This window comes from Cetorhinus maximus, chromosome 4, assembly GCF_964194155.1.
Source record: "Cetorhinus maximus chromosome 4, sCetMax3.hap1.1, whole genome shotgun sequence".
Taxonomy (NCBI): domain Eukaryota; kingdom Metazoa; phylum Chordata; class Chondrichthyes; order Lamniformes; family Cetorhinidae; genus Cetorhinus; species Cetorhinus maximus.
This window is the reverse complement of record NC_135882.1, coordinates 134,657,351-134,677,064: the sequence shown is the minus strand read 5'-3', so window position 1 is coordinate 134,677,064 and position 19,714 is coordinate 134,657,351. Positions and strand designations below refer to the sequence as shown.

Sequence of the window (19,714 nt, the reverse complement as noted above, 5' to 3'; positions counted from 1 at the left end):
TACAAAAGAATAAGTAAACAGTTCCCATCAATACCCTGTATCAGTACATTTTTATGTAGCAAATTTTCTGGAGGAAATGTCCTGTCACCTGCCAACATCAGCGACTAGGCTGATCCAATATCTCTAAGAATAACTAATTGCTTTCCTGCCTCACCAGACAAGAATGAGAACATTTCACCTTTAAACAGAAAACTTCCATAATTTCCTGCACACTTTCAACTCGACTAGTGAATACAGGAGAACCTACAGGTTTGCTAATGACTTTACCCACTGGGGCAGTAATTTCTGGAGGAGTACAGTGCAATCTTACCATGTTACAGTCTGCTTTTTAATTTTCAGCATTCAGCCTTTAAATGCCAGTACCCATGAATCATCCTTAGCGTCCAGACCATCTTTTGCTGTATTCAGTGAAAAATCAACATGGCTACATTCAAGGCTCATGCGTTTCTAGAAAGAGATTACCTCTCTGTTAATGCCTTAGAACAGCTAATAAAGGTTAATTTGAAGGCTGTGGCAGAGAAATTAGAAGTTGATTTGAAAGTAGGGGCTAAAAAGGCAGAGATTGTTGAAGTATTGGCTCAGCACTTGAAACTTGAGGAGGATAAGGGTGGTCCCAATAGCACTCAAGTTGAGTTAGCTAGAATTCAATCACAAATGAAACAACTGGAATTGAAGTCAGAAAGGCAAAAACTTAATAAGGAAAGAGAAATGTGAAAATTTGAATTAGAATTCCAAAGGGAAGTAAAGGGAGAAGACAGACAGTTGCAAAGAGAGAGAAAGTGAAAAGCTAGAATGAGAAAACTTAGAAAGAAAATTCAAACTGGACAGAGAAAGGCATAGATTATATGAACAGAGGTGGCAGGAAAACTTGAGGGTGATTTAGATTTAACTCCTGGTTTTGATTTGGTGAGGAATATTTGCCTTGTGTACAGTGATGGAGAAGTTGAAATTTATTTTGTGTCATTTGAGGAAATTTCTACAAAACTGCAATGGCCAAAAGAAAGCTGGACTATTTTATTGTGGAATGTGTTCATGGGAAGGCTTTTGAAGTATACTCATCTCTTTCAGACATACAGCCTGATGACTATGCTACAGTGAAAACTGTTGTTCTCAATGCCTATGTGTTAGTGCTGGAGGCTTACAGACAGAAATCTAGAAATTTAAGGAAGAAACAGAGTCAGGCTTTTGTGGGATTTGCTAGAGACAAGGAATTATATTTGATATGTGGTATGAGTTGATGAAGGTTGAAAGACTTTGAAAACCTTAGTGAATTGATGCCAGTGGAAGAATTTAAAAATAGTGTCCCCTTGGGAAAACAGTCCCACCTGGAAGACCATAAAGTTTCTAAGAGAAGAGATGCTGCATTAATGGCAGATGAGTTTGAATGTTGTTTGACCCAGTCTCCTGAGTATCCCTGAACCGACTTTCAGAAGCAAGGTCCAATTCATCGACTCCTTGTTCCTTAAAGCTCCACAAGTCCCGGCTCTTCGAATAGAGAAACCAGTTGCAACCAGCATCCTGCTTGGTGGCTACCACAAAAACACAGCCTTTCCCTCTGCCTTTCACAGCAGCAGCTGTTTCTATCTCTCTCTCTGGGTCTCTCAGTCTGTGTGTCTTTGTCCAGAAAAACCAGCTGCCCCTCTTTTGTGTCAAGGCGTGAAAACTTGTACTTGATTTTTCATAGGTTTTGGTTGCAGGTCACATGGGCCTTTCTTTGAGCAGAATTAGTATGATCACAACATCCTCTATAGAGAACATTCTGTTTCACCTTAAATTAAAGGAGACCGTTTAAAACATAACCATCTTATAAAATCTCGCATTTGTAATACTGGAGGTGCAATGCCTAGAATAGAAAAAGGTGCTGGAGATAGACATCTGGTCAGCTGGTATTAATAAAGAGATAACAAAGGTTAGAAGGTAAAAATTTCAGACAGGAGAAAAACATCAGTCCAGTGTTCTCATGGTCTATTTCTAATCACCTTGAATATTTGTTGACATGATCTTAATTGTCTTAGTAAAAAAAGTTCATCCTGTATTTCCTATCATTCTTCATTTGTAAAAGTGACCCTTATACTTAAATTCTGTGAAATTTGGTAAAGTTTAGCCAAACCATCCACTCCCTCAACCATCGGTGCACAATGGCTGCACTGCAGCAACTCTCCAAATTGCCTTCAGCAGCACATCCTAAATCTGTGACTTCTACTGCCTAGGACAAGGAAAGCAGGCACATTGGAATATCATCACCTCTGAGTCACATAACATCCTGAATTGGAACTATATTGTCATTCCTTCACTGTTGTTAGGTCAAAATCTGGGACCTCCTTCCCTAACAGCGCTCTGGGTGTACCTACGCCACACGGACTGCAGCGATTCATGAAGGCCCTTCAGCACATTCTCAAGGGCAACTAGGGATGCGCAATAAATGACAGCCTTGTCAGCAATGCTTTGAATCTTTGAATGGATAAAAATCCAATTCGTGGAAGAGTTAATTAAGGTTTGAGGTATATTCCCTTCATCGGAACTGATGACTGAGAGGACTTTAGTCAAGTTGGCTTAATAGAGGGAAAGGGGGAGGCAGAATGGAGGGAAAGTTAATGGGTGAAAGAATCTGAATAATAAAAAATAATAATAATAAAAACATAAATAAAAATAGTCAGGTGACATGAAAGATCTTTACTGAAAACCAGCAGATATTGACAGGCCCAAAGAACGTGTTTATACTGGAGCGAAGGATGAAAAGAATCTATGTACAAGAAAAGCATGGGAAATAAAGAAACAGTAAAGGAAGAGGAAAGGCATAGCAGCCAAAGTTTTCATTCAATTGCAGCACTGCTGAGACTGGTTCCATAGTTTTAATAGAGGATATCCCAAGATCCATAGCTGCACCCAAAGAAAAAATGTACTTGTAAATCTTAGGGCCAGCATGCTGGCAGTTGGAAAAAAAAGGGAATGCAAAAACTGGGAGAAAGAGAGAACGGTGGAAAATAAGAGGAAAGGAAAAACAGGAAGAGAATGTATCTCTGTCAGTGACCAGCACCCTGCCCGACAGCAGACAGAATTATTGGTTTAAGATATGCTCATGTTTTGTTTTGATCACTATCTTAGGTTATCCGGTTCCCAATGGAAAACCTCTCAATTCAGATTTTGTCCCATGTTGACAGCTGTAGATTAAGATAGCAGAGCGAAATACCATGCTGGAAATCTGAAATAAAATGAGAAATTGCCGGGAATACTCAGCAGGTCAGGAAGCACATGTGGAGTTAGAAACAGAGTTAAGGGCCTAGATATTAACCATGAAGTGGTGACGACTTCAGAGGAGGAGGCAGTTTAGTAGTCGAGAAACTTGGAAGAATGGTCCTGCGAGTTTAATGCAGGATTTACGAAGAACCTGTTTCCAGGCCAGATTGAAAGGCTGGCAGGCTGTAGCGGGTGAGGGGATTTGGGGGTCAGCATTCAGCACCAGACAGCAGCCAGAAAGCAGAGAAGCGAGGGAGAGATCAAGCATCAGAAGAGATCAAAGGTCAGAGGGGGAACACAGGGCAGGGGAAGTGTGGAGAAATCAGGATTGGGGGGGTGACAACAATGGATGGGGGCTAGAAGAGATTGGGATCAGGAGAATATTGGTTTGGACACTGGGAGAGATCGAGTTTGAGTTGGAACTTCAGTGGATACTCGGAGAGAGGGGCTTGGTGGCGGGCTATGGGGAGCCTGGAGAGGTCAGGGGTCAGTGGGAAATCAGTGGCATCACTTGGGAAAGGTCAGAGTTTGGGGGACATCAGATCCTTAGGAGAGATCAGAAGTTAGAGGGGAACATCAGTGGGGGAGAAGCAGGAGAGATCAGGGTTCAAGGGGAAACATCGATGTGGGGTGGGTGGGGGTCTCAAGAGAGAACGAGACTGTGGTAATCTGAGGTGCAATACACCTTTAAGAGAATGTGAGCTGACTGACCAAATGATTGTATTACCCAATTGCTGTGTAGCGCGGGCTACAATATTAATCAGTAGTTTAGAATAGGGTCTGGTTTGAGAAGCACACATGTGTTAGTGCTCTGTTACTTGTGTTAATAACCAGCATGTGCTTCATCTTACATTGGTCTCTGCGTCTGCAGTATCTTGTTTACCAACTCACTCACCAGTAGATAGGCATGAAGCTGTGCTCACTAAGCAAAGCGACCCGACAGAAGGAACATAACAGGGGCTCAAAGGGATGTTGATGGATGGGACTGGGAGATATGGGGAGCTGATGGGGGGTCATCATGGAAGGATGACGGACATCCAGGGAGAGATCATGGAAAGGGTTGAGGAGATCGGGGGAAGAGGGCGGAAGATCACCAAGGCCCATGGAGGACATGCAGGAGTGGCATGTGGGAGCGAGGTGGCGAAAAGACCACAGACTGTGGTCTGTGGAAGACATGGGCCAGGGTAGGAAGAAATCAAACGGCAGTGTAAAATGGTCATGACAAGGTGGGGGAGTGTGGTCACTGGGGAGGTTAGCAGGTTTGCCTGGGAAGTCCTAGGGGAGGGGGGGAGGGTGGGAGGTGCATAGTGGGATAGCGCATTCAATCCTGAGCTGGAAATACTCTTTTTACATGTTGCATGTAGCAGTCCTCACCTCCTTTTAGCTGCCAGATTTCCACAGGCCTGGGAAATCCAGTCAGCCAGTTTGAGTAGCTAAAAGATTTCAGAAGTGATAGGTGACAAGAAAATATTGAAAAATCTGAAAGAAAGCAAAGAAATTGCATCCTCGCACTCGACCTCTATGATTATCTGCTTTTTATCTGAAAATTGATGTCCAATATATATTACTGGGCATGTTGTAAAGAAGAAAAAGCCCTGTCTCCCACAGTGCATAATTAGGTAATTACACTCAAGAGAGAAAGCTGAAGTCTTAATCTGACTGGAGTCATGAGTGCTGGGAGGATCAACAAGATCAGTCTTAGTGCAGATAATTGCTAGCCTATGGCACGTGCTGAGGTACAAAGAGCTGAGATGCCTAGAATAAAAAGGAAAACAAATACTGGAGATGTACAGCAGGTATCAGGAAAGAGAATACACAGGTTACATGGTTTCAGATAGGAGAAAACCTGAAACTGCTCAATGAGATTAGTGAGGTAATATGAAGGATCTTTCTTTTGACCCTGCAGACATTGACAGGACAAAAGAAGGTGCATATCCTGGGGTGAAGAGTTAAAATGGTCCCTGAACAAGAAAAGCATGAGAAACAAGTCAGGAAGATGAAAAGCCCAAGCTCCCAAAGTGTTAGTTCAATAGCAGTATTGCTCTAGTTGGTCCCATAGTTTTAATAGAAGATATCCTGAGATCCTCTGCACTCTGAGAAAGAAAATACTAGTAAATCCCAGGACCAGGTTTGCTAGCGGTGGAGAAAAAGGGAATGCAAAAAAATGGGAGGAAGAGAGACAGCGAGAATGGTGGAGAATAAGAGGAGGGGAGAAAGGAGAAGAGAATATATCATTGTCAATGAGCAGTCCCTTTCCACCCTGAAGACAGAATTGTCAGTTTCAGACACGCTGCTGTTTCATTGTGGATCACCACCTCAGGTTATCTGGCTTCCAGCAGAAAATCTCTCAGCTTGGATTTTGCCACTGTTGACAACTGTAGCAATAGATGAAAATGGAAGGTTTAGCTGCAATGTACGGAGGCAATGTAAGCTGTTAGCACAGGCCTGTTCGAATCAGTGAGGCAGTGACTGTATATGACAGATGTGGAAACACTATAAAAAGCATATGAACTGAAAGGTAAGCATGGAGGATATGATGGATGAAATTCCAAAAAGTAAGAGTGGAATGGGAGATTCTGAAAGTCATCACGCTTGCCTCAGAGTCATTTGTGGGTTCAAATCCCACTTCAGAGACTTTAGCATTAATGGAAAATCTAAAATCACACTCCATTGCAGTACCGAGATACAGGTGCACTGTTGGATACGTTGTGTTATTATATGATAAAATACCTTGGACTTATTTACCCTACAAGACACAAGGCATTGGGTAAACATGTTGTGGGTTCATTTATTAAGACTAGGCACGAGATCAGTTATACATAGGTATAAAGCTTGAAGGCATCAGAGCTACTTGTGTGCACTGCTCAAAGCAAAAGTGAACCTAAAGCTGGAATTTGCTGGCCCTGTTGACGTCGGGTGTGATGGCAGGGAAGGTGGACAATATGATGCGAGGTCAAAAGTTGACTTTACGCCATTGTGAAACCAGTTTGTGATTGTCTGCTCCACCCAGTGTTTCCCGCTGCTGGACACCGGCGATGTCATGTTAATACATTTGCAGGTAACTATAAGCCCTGCTTGCTGGAATTATCCCCCATGTCAAATTTACCGCCACGTCAGCGTGACTTCAAAGTGGCGTGCTTCACTACTGCCTTTAAAAGGCATGCACCTGGTGAGCTGAATGTCGAGGGGAACTCAGAGGTGAGTGCACACAACCTTGCGCAGCCCTGGTGAGCATCACCCATAGGAGATCAAGAAACAGGGACCGCGCATTCGTGGCGAGCACAGGCAAGTTGCTTTTTCCCCGGATGGCTTTCAGTGCGATGCCTGGGCAAGGGCTCTGGTGTGGGTCTTGGTGGGGGGGGTGGTGGTGAGGGGGTGCAGTGGGGTTGGGGGTCAAGGCAGAGCAGACTGAAGGAAATACTCAAGCACATGCCAGAGGGTGGGGGGAAGGGGTTGAGGGAAGCACTTGGAAAAGCTTATCAAAAGTGAGCATTCTTCCACAGCTGAGACCATTCAGCTGCAGCTCCATTGACTTGCTTGCAACTGGGCCTCCGAAACTTTTCTACCCACTCAAGCAATGCAAAAGCACGAAAGTGCCACCAAATGCTCCAGAACGTTTCACCCCTTGGACGCAGACTGCAAATTAATGTGCTTTTTAGGGGACAGCAGAGCAATTGGCCAACTGGGCAAGCTGTGGCCATGGTGCAGTCACTGGCGGAGAGGCTCACAGCCCCCTGCAATGTCTTTATTAAGGTTTGGACCAGTATCCATTATGCTTCAAGCTGACAGCTCAGCTTTGCAGTGTGGGTTAGGAGAATGTCTGTGCCTGAGCTGAGAGCACAGCGTGCAGTCCAATGGGCAAAGCTGCTGTCAACCTGTCAGGTGGAGTGGGGGGAGGTGGCTGGGGTTTCTGACAGCACTACACACTGGCCATCCAAGTAGCCAGCACTCTCCTGCATGCGTGAAGGGCAAATTTAGCCAAGAGAGAGATTCTTAGTACACCCATGCTAACCCACGCGCCTCTGTCTTGCATCCTGCAAGAGGAGAACATCAGGATCATGGAGCCTGGTGATTTAGCGGTATGCCTCATGGCTGACAGAGACTAGAGAAGAAGAAGAAGAGAGCAGCGGAGGTGTCTGGATCAGCAAAGGGCAGAGCACCTCCCTCAAAATGAAGAGGTGGCAGGGGCAGCTGCGCACGCAGCTGAAGATCCAAAGCTCGTAAGCATCTTCCTAGACCCAGGGCCTATAGACGGCGCCTGTCATTCCTGCAGATGACCGAAAACCAGTGTTGTCAAAGACTTCACATGCCTAGGGAACTGGTCAGTCACATATGCCACCTGCTGCAGGATTTGGCGCCACAGGGTCATAGGTTTCCACTGCCATTTGCCATGAAAGTGACTGCGGCGCTCCATTTTTACACCAGTGGCTTCTTCCAGGAATCCACAAGTGTATCCAGGATGCCATGGACACCATCTTCACAAAGGCACAGAACTTTGTGCATTTTGCCCAGGATCAGGGAAGCCATGAAGCAAGAGCGCTGGGATTTGCCCAGATCTCTGGTTTTCCACAAGTGCAGGGTGCCATCAACTACAGTCATGTGGTGCTTAGATCTCCTTGGCAACAAGCTGTAAACTACGTCAACCGCAAGGAATTTCACTCACTAAATGTTCAGCTGACGTCCAACCACCACAAACTCACCAATGCCCTGTATAATTGAAGCATAACATCCTTACTTTTATGTTCAATTCCTCTTTTAATAAAGGATAGCATTCCATTAGCCTTCTTAATTAATTAATCTGTGAACAGTTGACTCCTGTGTGGCTGATGGTAGCGCACATACCTTCAGTGCTCAGGCTCATGTCATGGAGACGCAGTGGAGGCTCTAATAGTTGCTAGATTCCAGGAGGATGATGACAACATGCAGTGAGGACACTCCATAGATCTTCACATAGCTTCTGTGAATGTCTGACTCCTGTCTGGTTGAGGGCAGCTCACTTGCACTCAGTGATCAGGGTCGTATCATGGTGATGTAGCCATGAAACTTTAAATGCATCTGGCTGCCTTTGTCAGCCTTCAGCACCTGACTCCTTTAGGAGCACAGCATCATTGGTCACAGATGCTGAAGAGATGGGGCCAGCCACACCTTAAAGGTGCTGAGAGCACAGAGAGAATGACGGAACTCAGTGGCATCTCCCCACGACATTCTGGCAGCAATGACAAGCACGTCAGGGTGCAGGTATCAGTAACATGTCCAGTTAGTGTAAAGCCAGCCCATCACTTTGGTCTGAAGGTTACACACTGCACAGGAAATAGGCCCTGGACTGAGACCCCTGCCTTTATCTTGTGCAGGAATAAAGGTTTCACACCTGAGTGACACGAACACTGCTCATCAGAACAAGGAGCTATGGGCAAGGAGACATTCTTGGGAGTTTATTTACAATAGTGAACATTAAGTACATGTGATTAACACCCATGCCTAGGCTGTGCAACATCTTCTTAACCTTCGGAACCTTGTCGCTATGTCTTGGTGCTCCCCCGTCATTCACAGCAGAGGTGGAAGCTGCCTGCTGACTGCTATGTCCTGTCTGTGATGCCCTTGGTGGGCGTGCTCTGGATCATCGAGACCTGGGGGGCCCCAGCCTGCTTTCGGGGTCATGCTGTGTGACAGTGGCACCCTCCTTGGCTTGCGAAGCTGGAGCTGCTGCAGCCACAAGGACAGGGGATTCAGATAGGCCGCACACTCCCGGAGTCACCTGGGTGAATGGCCCGGGGATGTGGAACTCCTGTTCCTCCACCCTATGGATGCCCAAAGGCCCCTGGCTGACTCCTTGACAGAATGGGTAGCTGGAGTGAGATCGTGCTACCCTGCACCTCTCTCATGTTGACACTGTTGGAAGCCAAATACGGCGTAAGTGATGGAGTTCTGCCCGCACAGCAACGCAGGACCGACATCCTGGACCAAGGTGTCCATGGCGGCCGCCATCCTTCCAGTGTTGACCTTGGTGCGTTGGCATGTTGGCGCTATCACCTCAGACGGAAGGCGGCTGGACTCCTCCATCATGCCTTGCAATCTGAGGAGTGCAGCGGACACCCCTTCATGATGTTCCTGAGCTTGCATTTGCAGCTTCAGCAACTGAGGTATGACCAAGTCCAGAGACCCGTCATCTAACTCGGACTCAGCTGATTTCTGGCCTCCGGCAGCTCTCCAAGTGCTGGATACCTGGGAAGCCCCCTTCCACCGCCTGCTGTGGACCAGACAATGCAATATGCTCACCAGATTGTGACTCCAAGTCTACCCTAGAAGTAAGTCTCACCAAGGTGTGTGTCTCTGCCCTGATGAAGGCTGTGGTGAGTGTTATGATGGGTCTTCAATTAGGGTGTCATCGGATTCTTCTTCCAAGCTGTCTTCAGTGCTTGAGTCAAGGACCTGGCTTGTGGACTCCCTCAGCTGTTTCCCAGATGTGCCTGTGAAAGTAAAGAGAGGTAATTAGTGCTTGGCAGGGGACTGCAGAACAGGGGAACTGACTCACAGCATTGTTGACTGATGAATGTTGCACTGCTGGATTCTCACTTGGCAGAACACCGCTGACCTCACTGTCAGCACAGGAATGGTCCAGTCATCAATGGCCAGCTGGTTGTCTCTATTTTCAAAGTCTGTGGGGACCTTTATTTCAGGCATTCTTCCACCAGTCTGCAATCTCTCCCCTTTGTTGTGTGTAAGCTTGTCCTGCATGATAACAGATGGAGAGAGTGTAAGCAGGATGCCTGCCTGCCAGAAGATAAGTATGCCTGGCATGTGTGGCTGGTGAGTGGTGCCATGGATGAGGATAATGAAGGTGTGTGAGAGAGTGAATGGTGATGTTGTTTGAATTGGCAGTGAGTGAGACCCCTGTGCATGTGTGTTGGGTTTGTGTGTGCGTGAGTTCAGAGTGATGAGAAGAGTGACTTACCCTGGCAGAACGGAGGAGATCACTCATCCTCTTTTGGCACTGGGTGGCTGTCCTCTTTTGCAGGGCGTTTGCACTGACCACCACTGGCACCGTCTCCCATGCTGGATTGGTGACCTTGCTTGCTGGTCTACACCTAGAGTGGGGGAAGAGGAATTCACAGCGGGCCTCCACTGCATCCGGTAGGAACCCGACGGAGGCGTCACTAAATTTGGGAGCAGCATGTTTCCTCCCTTTGACAGCCATGTCTTTGCAGCAACTTCTGACCCCTTAGAGAGTGCCAGCTCTGTGCAAGGCACCCTTTAAATATGGTGCCCGGATTACTGAAGGCCTGAGGCGAAGGCACGGCGGGCAAATCAGAGGCTGCCCTGCCAGCGATTTGGCGTGTTTCCCTGGAATGCATTATTGATGAGGCAGGATGCGCCCGGAATGGGACGATAATGCACGATAACCTGCCATTGCGGCCCGCAGGTAAAACGTCCTTTTTCCAGCCCACTACCGTATTTTGTGCAAATCTGGGACATTCCACCCTAAGACTAGTGATGTCATGCTGATATCCCTTAAAGGCATATTACAACAGGAGGTGTCATCTTTTAGATGAGGCTCTCAGGTGGATTAAAATATCCCATGGCACTATTCAAAGAAGAATAGGGGTGTTTTCCTGGTGTCCTGGTCAACATTTATCCCTCAACCAACGTGACTAAAATTAAATTGATCTGATTATCAACACATTGTTGTTTGTGAAACATTGCTGCACGCAAAATAACTGCTGCATTTCCTACATTATAGCAGTGACTACATTTCAAAAGTACTTAATTGGCTGTCAAAGTAGAGGTTGTAAATGGGTCAATATAATTGTATCCTTTCTTAATGTAAGATTATCCTCCTTCCTCTTTTCCCATTTACACGTGGTTGATCACACCTTCATATCAGGTATAGGTTTTTGGATGTGGCGGGTGGTTTTATATCCCTTGCTGCCGCTAACGCTAAGCATTTATCCAGGCTGGGGACCAGCACTGTTACACACTGGGTTGCCTGCGCCAGCTGCTGGGTACTTTCATAGCCAACAAGTCCTGGAGTGGGACTTGAATCCACAGCCTCTAGCTTAGAAGCAGGAGAGCTACTCGCTGAGCCACTCCAGCTCCTAATCTAACATTATTTTACAAATGTCTTTTTTAGGACAAAGGTAAAAAGGGAAAGTGGGAGCTGGTGGGGGGAGGGGGGGTGTCAAAAATCTTCAACAGATGGTGAGAGATCACTAGATTTGAAACAGATGGAGGAACAATGAAGGGGAGAGGCAGACTATGGATGAGATAAAGGGATAAATGGTGAGAGAAGGGTAATGAGCAATGTTCTCTGTAAAATGTTGTTGCATGGAGCCAGGTTTTTCAATGCTTGGGACATTTAATTATTTTTGGGCAGCTGTGTAGGTAGGGCATTTAACCTGGAAACACAGCCTGTGCACTGACTTCCATGGCAGTGCATGCAGACAGATTAGTGGGAAAATTGGTAGTGAGAAAACACAGAGAGAAAGAAGTAAGGAGATAGATATATTGAGGGTGAGAAATAAAGGTAAGAAATGTGAGAAACAATGAGAGAAATGTGGGGAAATAGAGTGCCAGGGCTTAGCTCATTGCAACAACTCTTGATTTTGAGGGTAAAAATGGTTGATAATGAATCGGCAGCCTGCTTTTCCAATGGAAAAGAAATTGGAGCTTTATTTCAACTCTTCAAGGACAGCAGAACCAGGGGACACAGCCTATGTTTGAAGCAGGGTAAATTTAAAACCAATCTGTGAAAACAATGGGCTGAATTTTCCCCCCGTCGGGGTGGGGGGTGGTGGTGGTTGTGCTGGGGCAGGCAGGAGCCAGCGTGAACCCAATCGGCGCCCCTGATCTGGTGCGCGCTGCCATTTTACATGGCCGGGCCCAATTAAGGCCTGCCCAGCGTGACGCTCGGCCGGAAGCGGTAAGCATTCCCTTTGCGGGTCGGGGGGGGGGACGGATTCCCTGAGTCGGGGCCAGTGCCCTTTCGCGCATGCGCATGAAAGAGAGCAGAAATCTCCCTGAGACACGGAGGTGCCTCAGGGAGATTAGTTTAAGTCTTGAAAAATGTAATAAAGGTCAAAAAAAATTTTGAGGACATGTCTCCTCATGTGAAACTGTCACATGAGCTGGGACATGTCCATTCATTTTTTCAAAAAAATTTATTTAATTAATGAACCCTTCATGCAACCTCATCCCGCCAGTGGATGAGGCTTCATAAAAAATGTGAAGGCCGCCTGGGCTCTTCGCCTGCCCGCCAACCTTAAGGTTAGACAGGTAGCATTCTTAACAACTTTAATTACTTTCTTAATGGCCTTAATAGGCCTTCGACATTTGGCGGGCGCGCAGTTGACAGGGCTGCAAGCCCGCCGAACTGACAATCTAAATGACGCACGGTGACGTCAGGACACCCGCCTGACATCACCACACGTCATTTTACGCGTCGGCGAGTGGGCCCCACCCCCACTTGCCGACGGGAAAATTCTTCCCAATGATAAAAGGAAAACACTGCGGATGCTGGAAATCTGTGTTTGTGTGAAAACAATAGGCCTGATTTTAACTATGCAAGCGGGTGGGTTTTGAACGGAATAATATCGGGACAATATTTGAGTAAGTGGTCAAGCTTTGGAACAAGCTCCATTGCAAGACAGTGGAAATGGTTAGTATTAACTTATTTGAATACAAATTAAATTTCTTCCAGAAAACAGACAGATTGGTGGAATGGGTGAACGAGTGGCAGATGAAATTTAATGCTGAGAAATGTGAAGTGATTTATTTTGATAGGAAGAATACCAGGAGACAATATAAAATGAAGGGTACAATTCTAAAGAGGGTGCAGGAGCAGAGGGACCTGAGTGTATATGTGCATAAATCATTGAAGGTGGCAGTTTGAGAGAGCAGTAAAGTCTCAAGTATGCAGTATCCTAAGCTTTATTAATAGGGGCATAGTGTACAAGAGCAAGGAAGTTATGTTAAATTTGTATAAAATAATAATTTTGCCTCAAATGGAATATTGCATCCAGTTCTGGGCACCACACTTTAGGAAGGATGTGAAGGCATTAAAGAAGCTTTTAAACTCTTTTATGGGACATGGGCTTTGCTGGCTATTTGTTTTTATATTCATTCATGGGATGTGGGCATCACTGGCTAAGCCAGCATTTATTTCCCATCCCTTATTGCCCTTGAGAAGGAGGTGGTGAGCTGCCTTCTTGAACTGTTGCAGTCCATGTGGTGCAGGTACGCTGCAGTGCTGCTGGAAAGGGAATTCCAGGATTTTGATCTAGCGACAGTGAAGGAATGGTGATATAGTTCCAAGTCAGGATGGTGCATGGCTTGCAAGTGGTGGTGTTTCCATGCATCTGCTGCCCCTGTCCTTCTAGATGGTAGAGGTCGTGGGTTTGGAAGGTGCTGTCGAAGGAGCCTTGGTGAATTCCTGCAGTGCATCTTGTAGATGGTACACACTGCTGCTACTGTGCATCGATGGTGAAAGGTGTGAATATTTAAGGTGGTGGAAGGGGTGTCAATCAAGACAGCTGCTTTGACCTGGATGGTGTCTAGCTTCTTGAGTGTTGTTGGAGCTGCACTCATCCAGGCAAGTGGGGAGTATTCCATCACACTCCTGTCTTGTGCCTTGTAGATGGCAGTCAGGCTTTGGGGATTCTGGAGGTGAGCTATTCACCACAGAACTCCCAGTCTCGGAGCTTCTCTTCTGGCCACGACATTTATATGGCTGGTCCAGTTCAGTTTCTGTTCAACGGTAACCCCCAGGATGTTGATGAAGGTGATGCCATTTAATGTCAAGGAGAGTTGGTTGGATTCTCTCTTGTTGAAGATGGTCATTGCCTGGCACTTGTGTGGCGAAAATGTTACTTGCCATTCATCAGCCCAAACCTAAATGTTGTCCATGTCTTGCTACATGTGGATATGGACTGCATTAGTATCTGAGGATCCATGAATGGTACTGAACATTATGCAATCATCAAAGAACAGTATAGGAAGAAGATGAATGATCTCATCCAATCTGCCAGGGTAAGTCATTCTTCAGTTCCCTCCAATATCAAGCTCTCATCGTTGCATCATGTAATCAACGGATTACTCTCTTCAGGGATCTCACACAGCCAGTAAAGTAATGGAAGGGGTCATCAATAGTGCTATCAAGCGCTACATGCTTAGCAATAACCTGCTCACTGACACCCAGTTTGAGTTCCGCCAGGGCCACTCTGCTCCTGATCTCATTACAGCCTTGATTCAAACATGGACATAAGAGCTGAACTCCCGAGGTGAGGTGAGAGAGACTGCCCATGACATCAAGGCAGCGTTTGACCGAGTGTAGCATCAAGGAGCTCTAGCAAAACTGAAGTCAATGGGAATCATGGGGAAAACTCTCCACTGGTTGGAGTCATTTCTAGCACAACGAAAGATGGTTGTGGTAGTTGGAGGTCAGTCATCTCAGCTCCAGGACATCACTGCAGGAGTTCCTCAGGGTAGTGTCCTCGACCCAACCATCTTCAGCTGCTTCATCAATGACCTTCCGTCCATCATAAGGTCAGAAGTGGGGATGTTCTCTGATGATTGCACAATGTTCAGCACTGTTCACGACTCCTCAGACACTAAAGCAGTCCCTATCCAAATGCAGCAAGACCTGGACAATATCCAGGCTTAGGCTGACAAGTGGCAAGTGACATTCATGCCACACAAGTGTCAGGCATGACCATCTCCAGCAAGAGAGAATCTAACTCTTAATGTTCAATGGCATTACCATCACTGAATCCCCCCCTATCAACATCCTGGGGATTCCCATTGACCAGAAACTGTACTAGATTAGCCATATAAATACTGTGGCTATGAGAGCAGGCTAGAGGCTAGGAATAGTGCAATGAGTAACTCACCTCCTGACTCCCCAAAGCCTGTCCACAATCTACAAGGCACAAGTCAGGAGTGTGATGGAATACTCCCCACTTGCCTGAATGAGCGCAGCTGCCACAACACTCAAGAAGCTTGACACCAACCAGGACAAAGCAGTCTGCTTGATTGGCACCATATTCACAAACATTCACTCCCTCCACCACTGATGCGCAGTAGCATAATTTGTACCGTCTGCAAGGTGCACTGCAGGAATTCACCAAGGCTCTTTGACAGCACCTTCCAAATCCATAACCACTACCACCTAGAAGGACAAGGGCAGCAGATAGATGGGAACACCACCACCTGGAAGTTCCCCTCCAGCCGACTCAGCTGCGCGCCCGCCGAACTGAAAATCTAAATGACGCGCGGTGACGTCAGGACGCACGCCTGACATCACTGCACATCATTTTACATGTCGGTGTGCGGGCCCCGCCCCCACTTGCAGACCTGAAAATTCTTCCCATCCTTTCGATGTCCACCTTGTCAAGGCCGTTCAGGATTTTGTATGTGTCTGTAAAGATATTGCTAGGGTAAAAGAATAGTGTGATTTGAATCATTTTATTGTCTTTGTATTGAGATCTTTCCAACTTTTATGTCTGGTGTAGCATAGTTTGTTTCTTCTTGCTTAATAAATGTTTTATTCTTTTCGTTAAAAATTCACCAGTAAACTCCTGTGAATTGTCCAGTATCTTACCTCCACCGTTTCTAAAAGAAAACGTTAGGATTTATCAAGCCAGGTTTTACTTTGGTATCTGACTTGTCCAGTAGTAACAACAGCTGGGATCGTAACACTCACCTGAGTCCAATTTGAATCAGGCCATTTTTAAAATTGTAATCTTTAAAATACAGTTTTCACAATTTACAATACTGTCATGACAGTAGTCTTGAGTATTAAATCCCATTCCTCCTGGCTGTAACAGGATCCCATCTTCCAGCATTTTTTTAAACAAAATCCATTTTACTGAACCCCTTAAGCATAATCAAATGGACTTCCCATTGCCAAGTACCCTCTAGTGATTCCCTGGTCCTTCACTCTTCACAATCCTTGTTTCCTTGAACAGAGGTTCCATCCTCACCAGCCCTCCATTTGGTGTTACCCCAAAAGCAGTCCTTTTCTTCTGCCTGGCATAGCAGCACCTGTTGTGGGTGTTCTTCCCCAACTCAAGGTATGATTGATTCTGCAAGTCTGTAAGTCTGCACAAAGCAAGGTTAACTGCTTCTTCTGTTGTGTCCAGACGTTAAAGCATGCACCTGACTTTCAATAGGTTTTGACCTGGGCTCCCATCCCCCTTACAACCTGATCACATGGGCCTATCACCAGGCAAAGTTTAGTACAACTTCACACCATCCCCCGTTTGAAGTCATTCTGTTTTACATTAAATTAATAGAGACAGTTTTAAACACAACCATTTTATAAAGCCTAATGGTCATAACAAAATGTATTTTGATCTTGGAAGTGGTACAGAAAAATTCTAGAGATTAAAGAGTTAAATTGAGAGGTTGCATCAATTTGGCTTCCATTCCTGTGAATTTAGAAACGTTATCTGCTTAATGTAGTTAAAGTGATAAAAGAATTAAAAGGAGTACATATGGAGAAACTATTTCCTCTGGTGGAGGAATGCTGAACAAGAGGGCATAATGTCAGAATTAGAGATGAACCATTTAGGAGTGAAATCAGCAAGCACTTTGGCACAAATAGTGGAAATCTGGAGAAATGCTCCCCAAAGTGTTTGTGGGTGCTGGGTCAATTGAAGTTTTCTTGCCTGTCTTCAAGGTGACCCCAGCAACACTCCTGCAACTAGAAACTCGGACGCTGGTAGCAATTTTTGGCTCCCAATGTTACACAATAGAGCTATGAAAACAAGAAACCAGATGAAAGCTAGTATGATCTGGAAGCCGGGGGCTTGGACAACTGATTAAGTACAGAAGTCATGTAATGCCCACAGGAGATAAAGCCCACTCGAATGGTATTGTTAAAATTGGTTGCAGTCCAATTCCTTGTTTGACATATATTCTTGATTTACTTGTTTTTATTCAGTCCTTTGCTCATACCCAGGGGAACAATGCCAACATGAATTCACATGAGAGGAAGGAAAACATGTTTTTTTGGAAAGTTGTGACTTTTCAATTAAGGGAATTAGTGAAAAGTAGTCCCCACCTGAAAATGCTAAAATCCTCCCTGTGCCAGATGTCAGACTCCCAGACTAACCGCAGGTAGAGAGGCAATAATTAGCATCACTCTGTTCCCATGCTGCCGTCAGTCTTGTTGCTGTGCCAGGGGATGAAGAGTCGGAGTTCTGTCATTGAGTGTTTGTGTTTGACCCAAATGTCCTGTCACCTGGACAAGGCCTGGCCTGATTCTAAGGCAGGTGCATGTGATGAGGACCTCAGGCACTGACCACTTCCTTGCACTCAATCTCTGAGACAGCAGCGAAATGCCAACTGTGATTTTTTTCCTGCAGTAATTACGTCTGGGCTGATCAGTGAGACGGAATGACAATCTATTATGCTGTGCTGGCATTCTTCAAAGCTTCATTTAAAAAGAAACAAAAAAAAAACCTCTCTTTCTGCAAAGATTACAGTCACTGCCTGTTCCCTCTTACCTAATCTGTTTGAATGAGCAGAGGCCAACTGCTATTATTTTCTGTAGCAATCATATCCTCCCTTGACAGAAAGGAGAGGATGAGGTGCGGCTAAAAAGAATTCAACCCCAACCTCTAGAGCAATAGATTTTGGGGTGTGCGAGTGACCTGGAGAAGCAGGGGGCTCATTAACATATTTAAATTGGGCTCCTCCAGAGTAACCTGAAGCCCAATTTTAAAGTTAACTGGTGCTTCCCAGGAGTCAGGAAACTTAATTGCGAAATGAAGGCAGGAGTTGACAGCTTTGCAAGTTAATTGGCTGCTTCAGCATTCCTTGTGGATCAGGAGGAGCTGAGTGGTTTCCCCAGGCTTCTCAAGGAGGCTTTGGCCTCTCCCATCTTGTTCCATAGCTGATCATCCTAGCCAACTCTAATCGCCAGCCTTCTCCCCCCATCTTGTTTACCAACCTATTCCCCTCCTCCCAACTGCTGACTTTCCTCCCATATCTCCTGATTGCCAGGATCTTCCCCAAGAGTCCCTCTAGCCCATTTCCCAGGCTTCCCACTTGGCTAGCTGCTAAAGGCAGGAAACAGAACTACAATATGTTAATGAAGCCCTGCCAATAAGGTCGGCAGGGCCTCCATTTACCGGACCGTGCCAGGTTCTTTGACCCTTTGTAGCCTCACCCCTTCCCATCTTCCCACAAATAATGGACCAATAGCCTGGATATTTCTAGGGGTGGTTCACTTAGGTAGGAAGGCAGATTTTCAGATGGGAAATGCATAAGTCTGTGTATCCCTACATGCTTTTGAGTTTTAATTCCATTGCGCACATCTTTTGGTCATGACAGGTTCCTGTTGTAATTGCTTCATCATTGGTGGCTAGTGCCTTCAGTCGCCTAGGCCCTAAGCTCTGGAATTCCTTCCCTACACCTCCCCACCTCTTTAACTCACTTTCATTCCTTTAGACACTCCTTAAAACCTACCCCATGGGACCTTTTATGTCCATCTGAGAAGGCAGACAGGACCTCGGTTTAAGGTCTCATCAGAAAGACATAGCAACCCTGATAGTGCAGCACTCCCTCAGTACTGCACTGGAGTGGCCGCCTAGATTTTGTGCTTGTCTCTGGAATGGGACTTGAACCCATAACATCCTGATTCAGAGGTGAGACTACTACAGCTCAAGGATCACCAATTTCCTTTGCCCAGATAGTCATGAGATCCTTCTGCTTCTTTTCAGTAATTGTACTGTGTTGCATCTTCAAGTGCCGAATACCCAGGACAAAGAAGGAGATCGAAGCACGTTACGCCCAGCGTCAGGCTGCAAAGAAATATGCCAACACCTTGGATAATGTTCCACCACTGAATGAGCTGACAGAGATGCCAGGAGGTGAGCGATGAGTTTCCTAACTATCCAAAGATTCTCTCAAAAATAAGTTTTTGTGAAGAAACCCTCTTATATCCCGTAATGCTGATTTTTCATAAGGATAAGTATAGACAGAGGCAATCAAATGAAATCAAACAATGAAATCTTTGAATGCTGGAACTTTGGAACTGCTGTACTGAAGGATATTAGCTGGTGATGGGTGTCCAATTGTAATATAAATTTAGGTGTGGAATTCTGGAAATCTTTTAAATTAATTTTTCTGGCTTGAGAAACTTTCCTCAGTATATGAAATGGGGAGTCCATGATGGAATGGATTTAAAGGGATTATAGTTTGAAAAGGAATGGGCTTGATGAGCCAAATGGAGTTGTCCCATTCTTTCCATTTACACCTCCTCCTTGTGTTAGCAGACAGCAACGAGAACATTGCGAGCCTAAATTTGTAAGAAAGCTTGAATGTGGAAAGGACATTCAACTCAAACTATTAGGAGCCTTAGTGTGTTTATTCTATCATAGATTTCCTTCCCTTCCTTTCCTACTCCCTAATTTAGGGAACACTAAATTCCTTCCCAAAACTCCCTTGAAATAAAGTCTGTTAATATCTACATAACAGA

General features: G+C 45.6%; 1 protein-coding gene across 1 annotated transcript in view; it reads left to right on the top strand.

Moving 5' to 3' along the window:
* The window catches only part of tmie (transmembrane inner ear), a 56,790-nt gene extending 37,673 nt beyond the window's left edge, over positions 1-19,117 (top strand). Inside the window, exon 4 of the mRNA XM_078541241.1 lies at positions 18,957-19,117. Within this exon, the coding sequence (XP_078397367.1) occupies positions 18,957-19,117 (161 nt within the window). The remainder of the gene's footprint in view (positions 1-18,956) is intronic.
* The last annotated feature ends 597 nt before the right edge of the window (positions 19,118-19,714 follow it).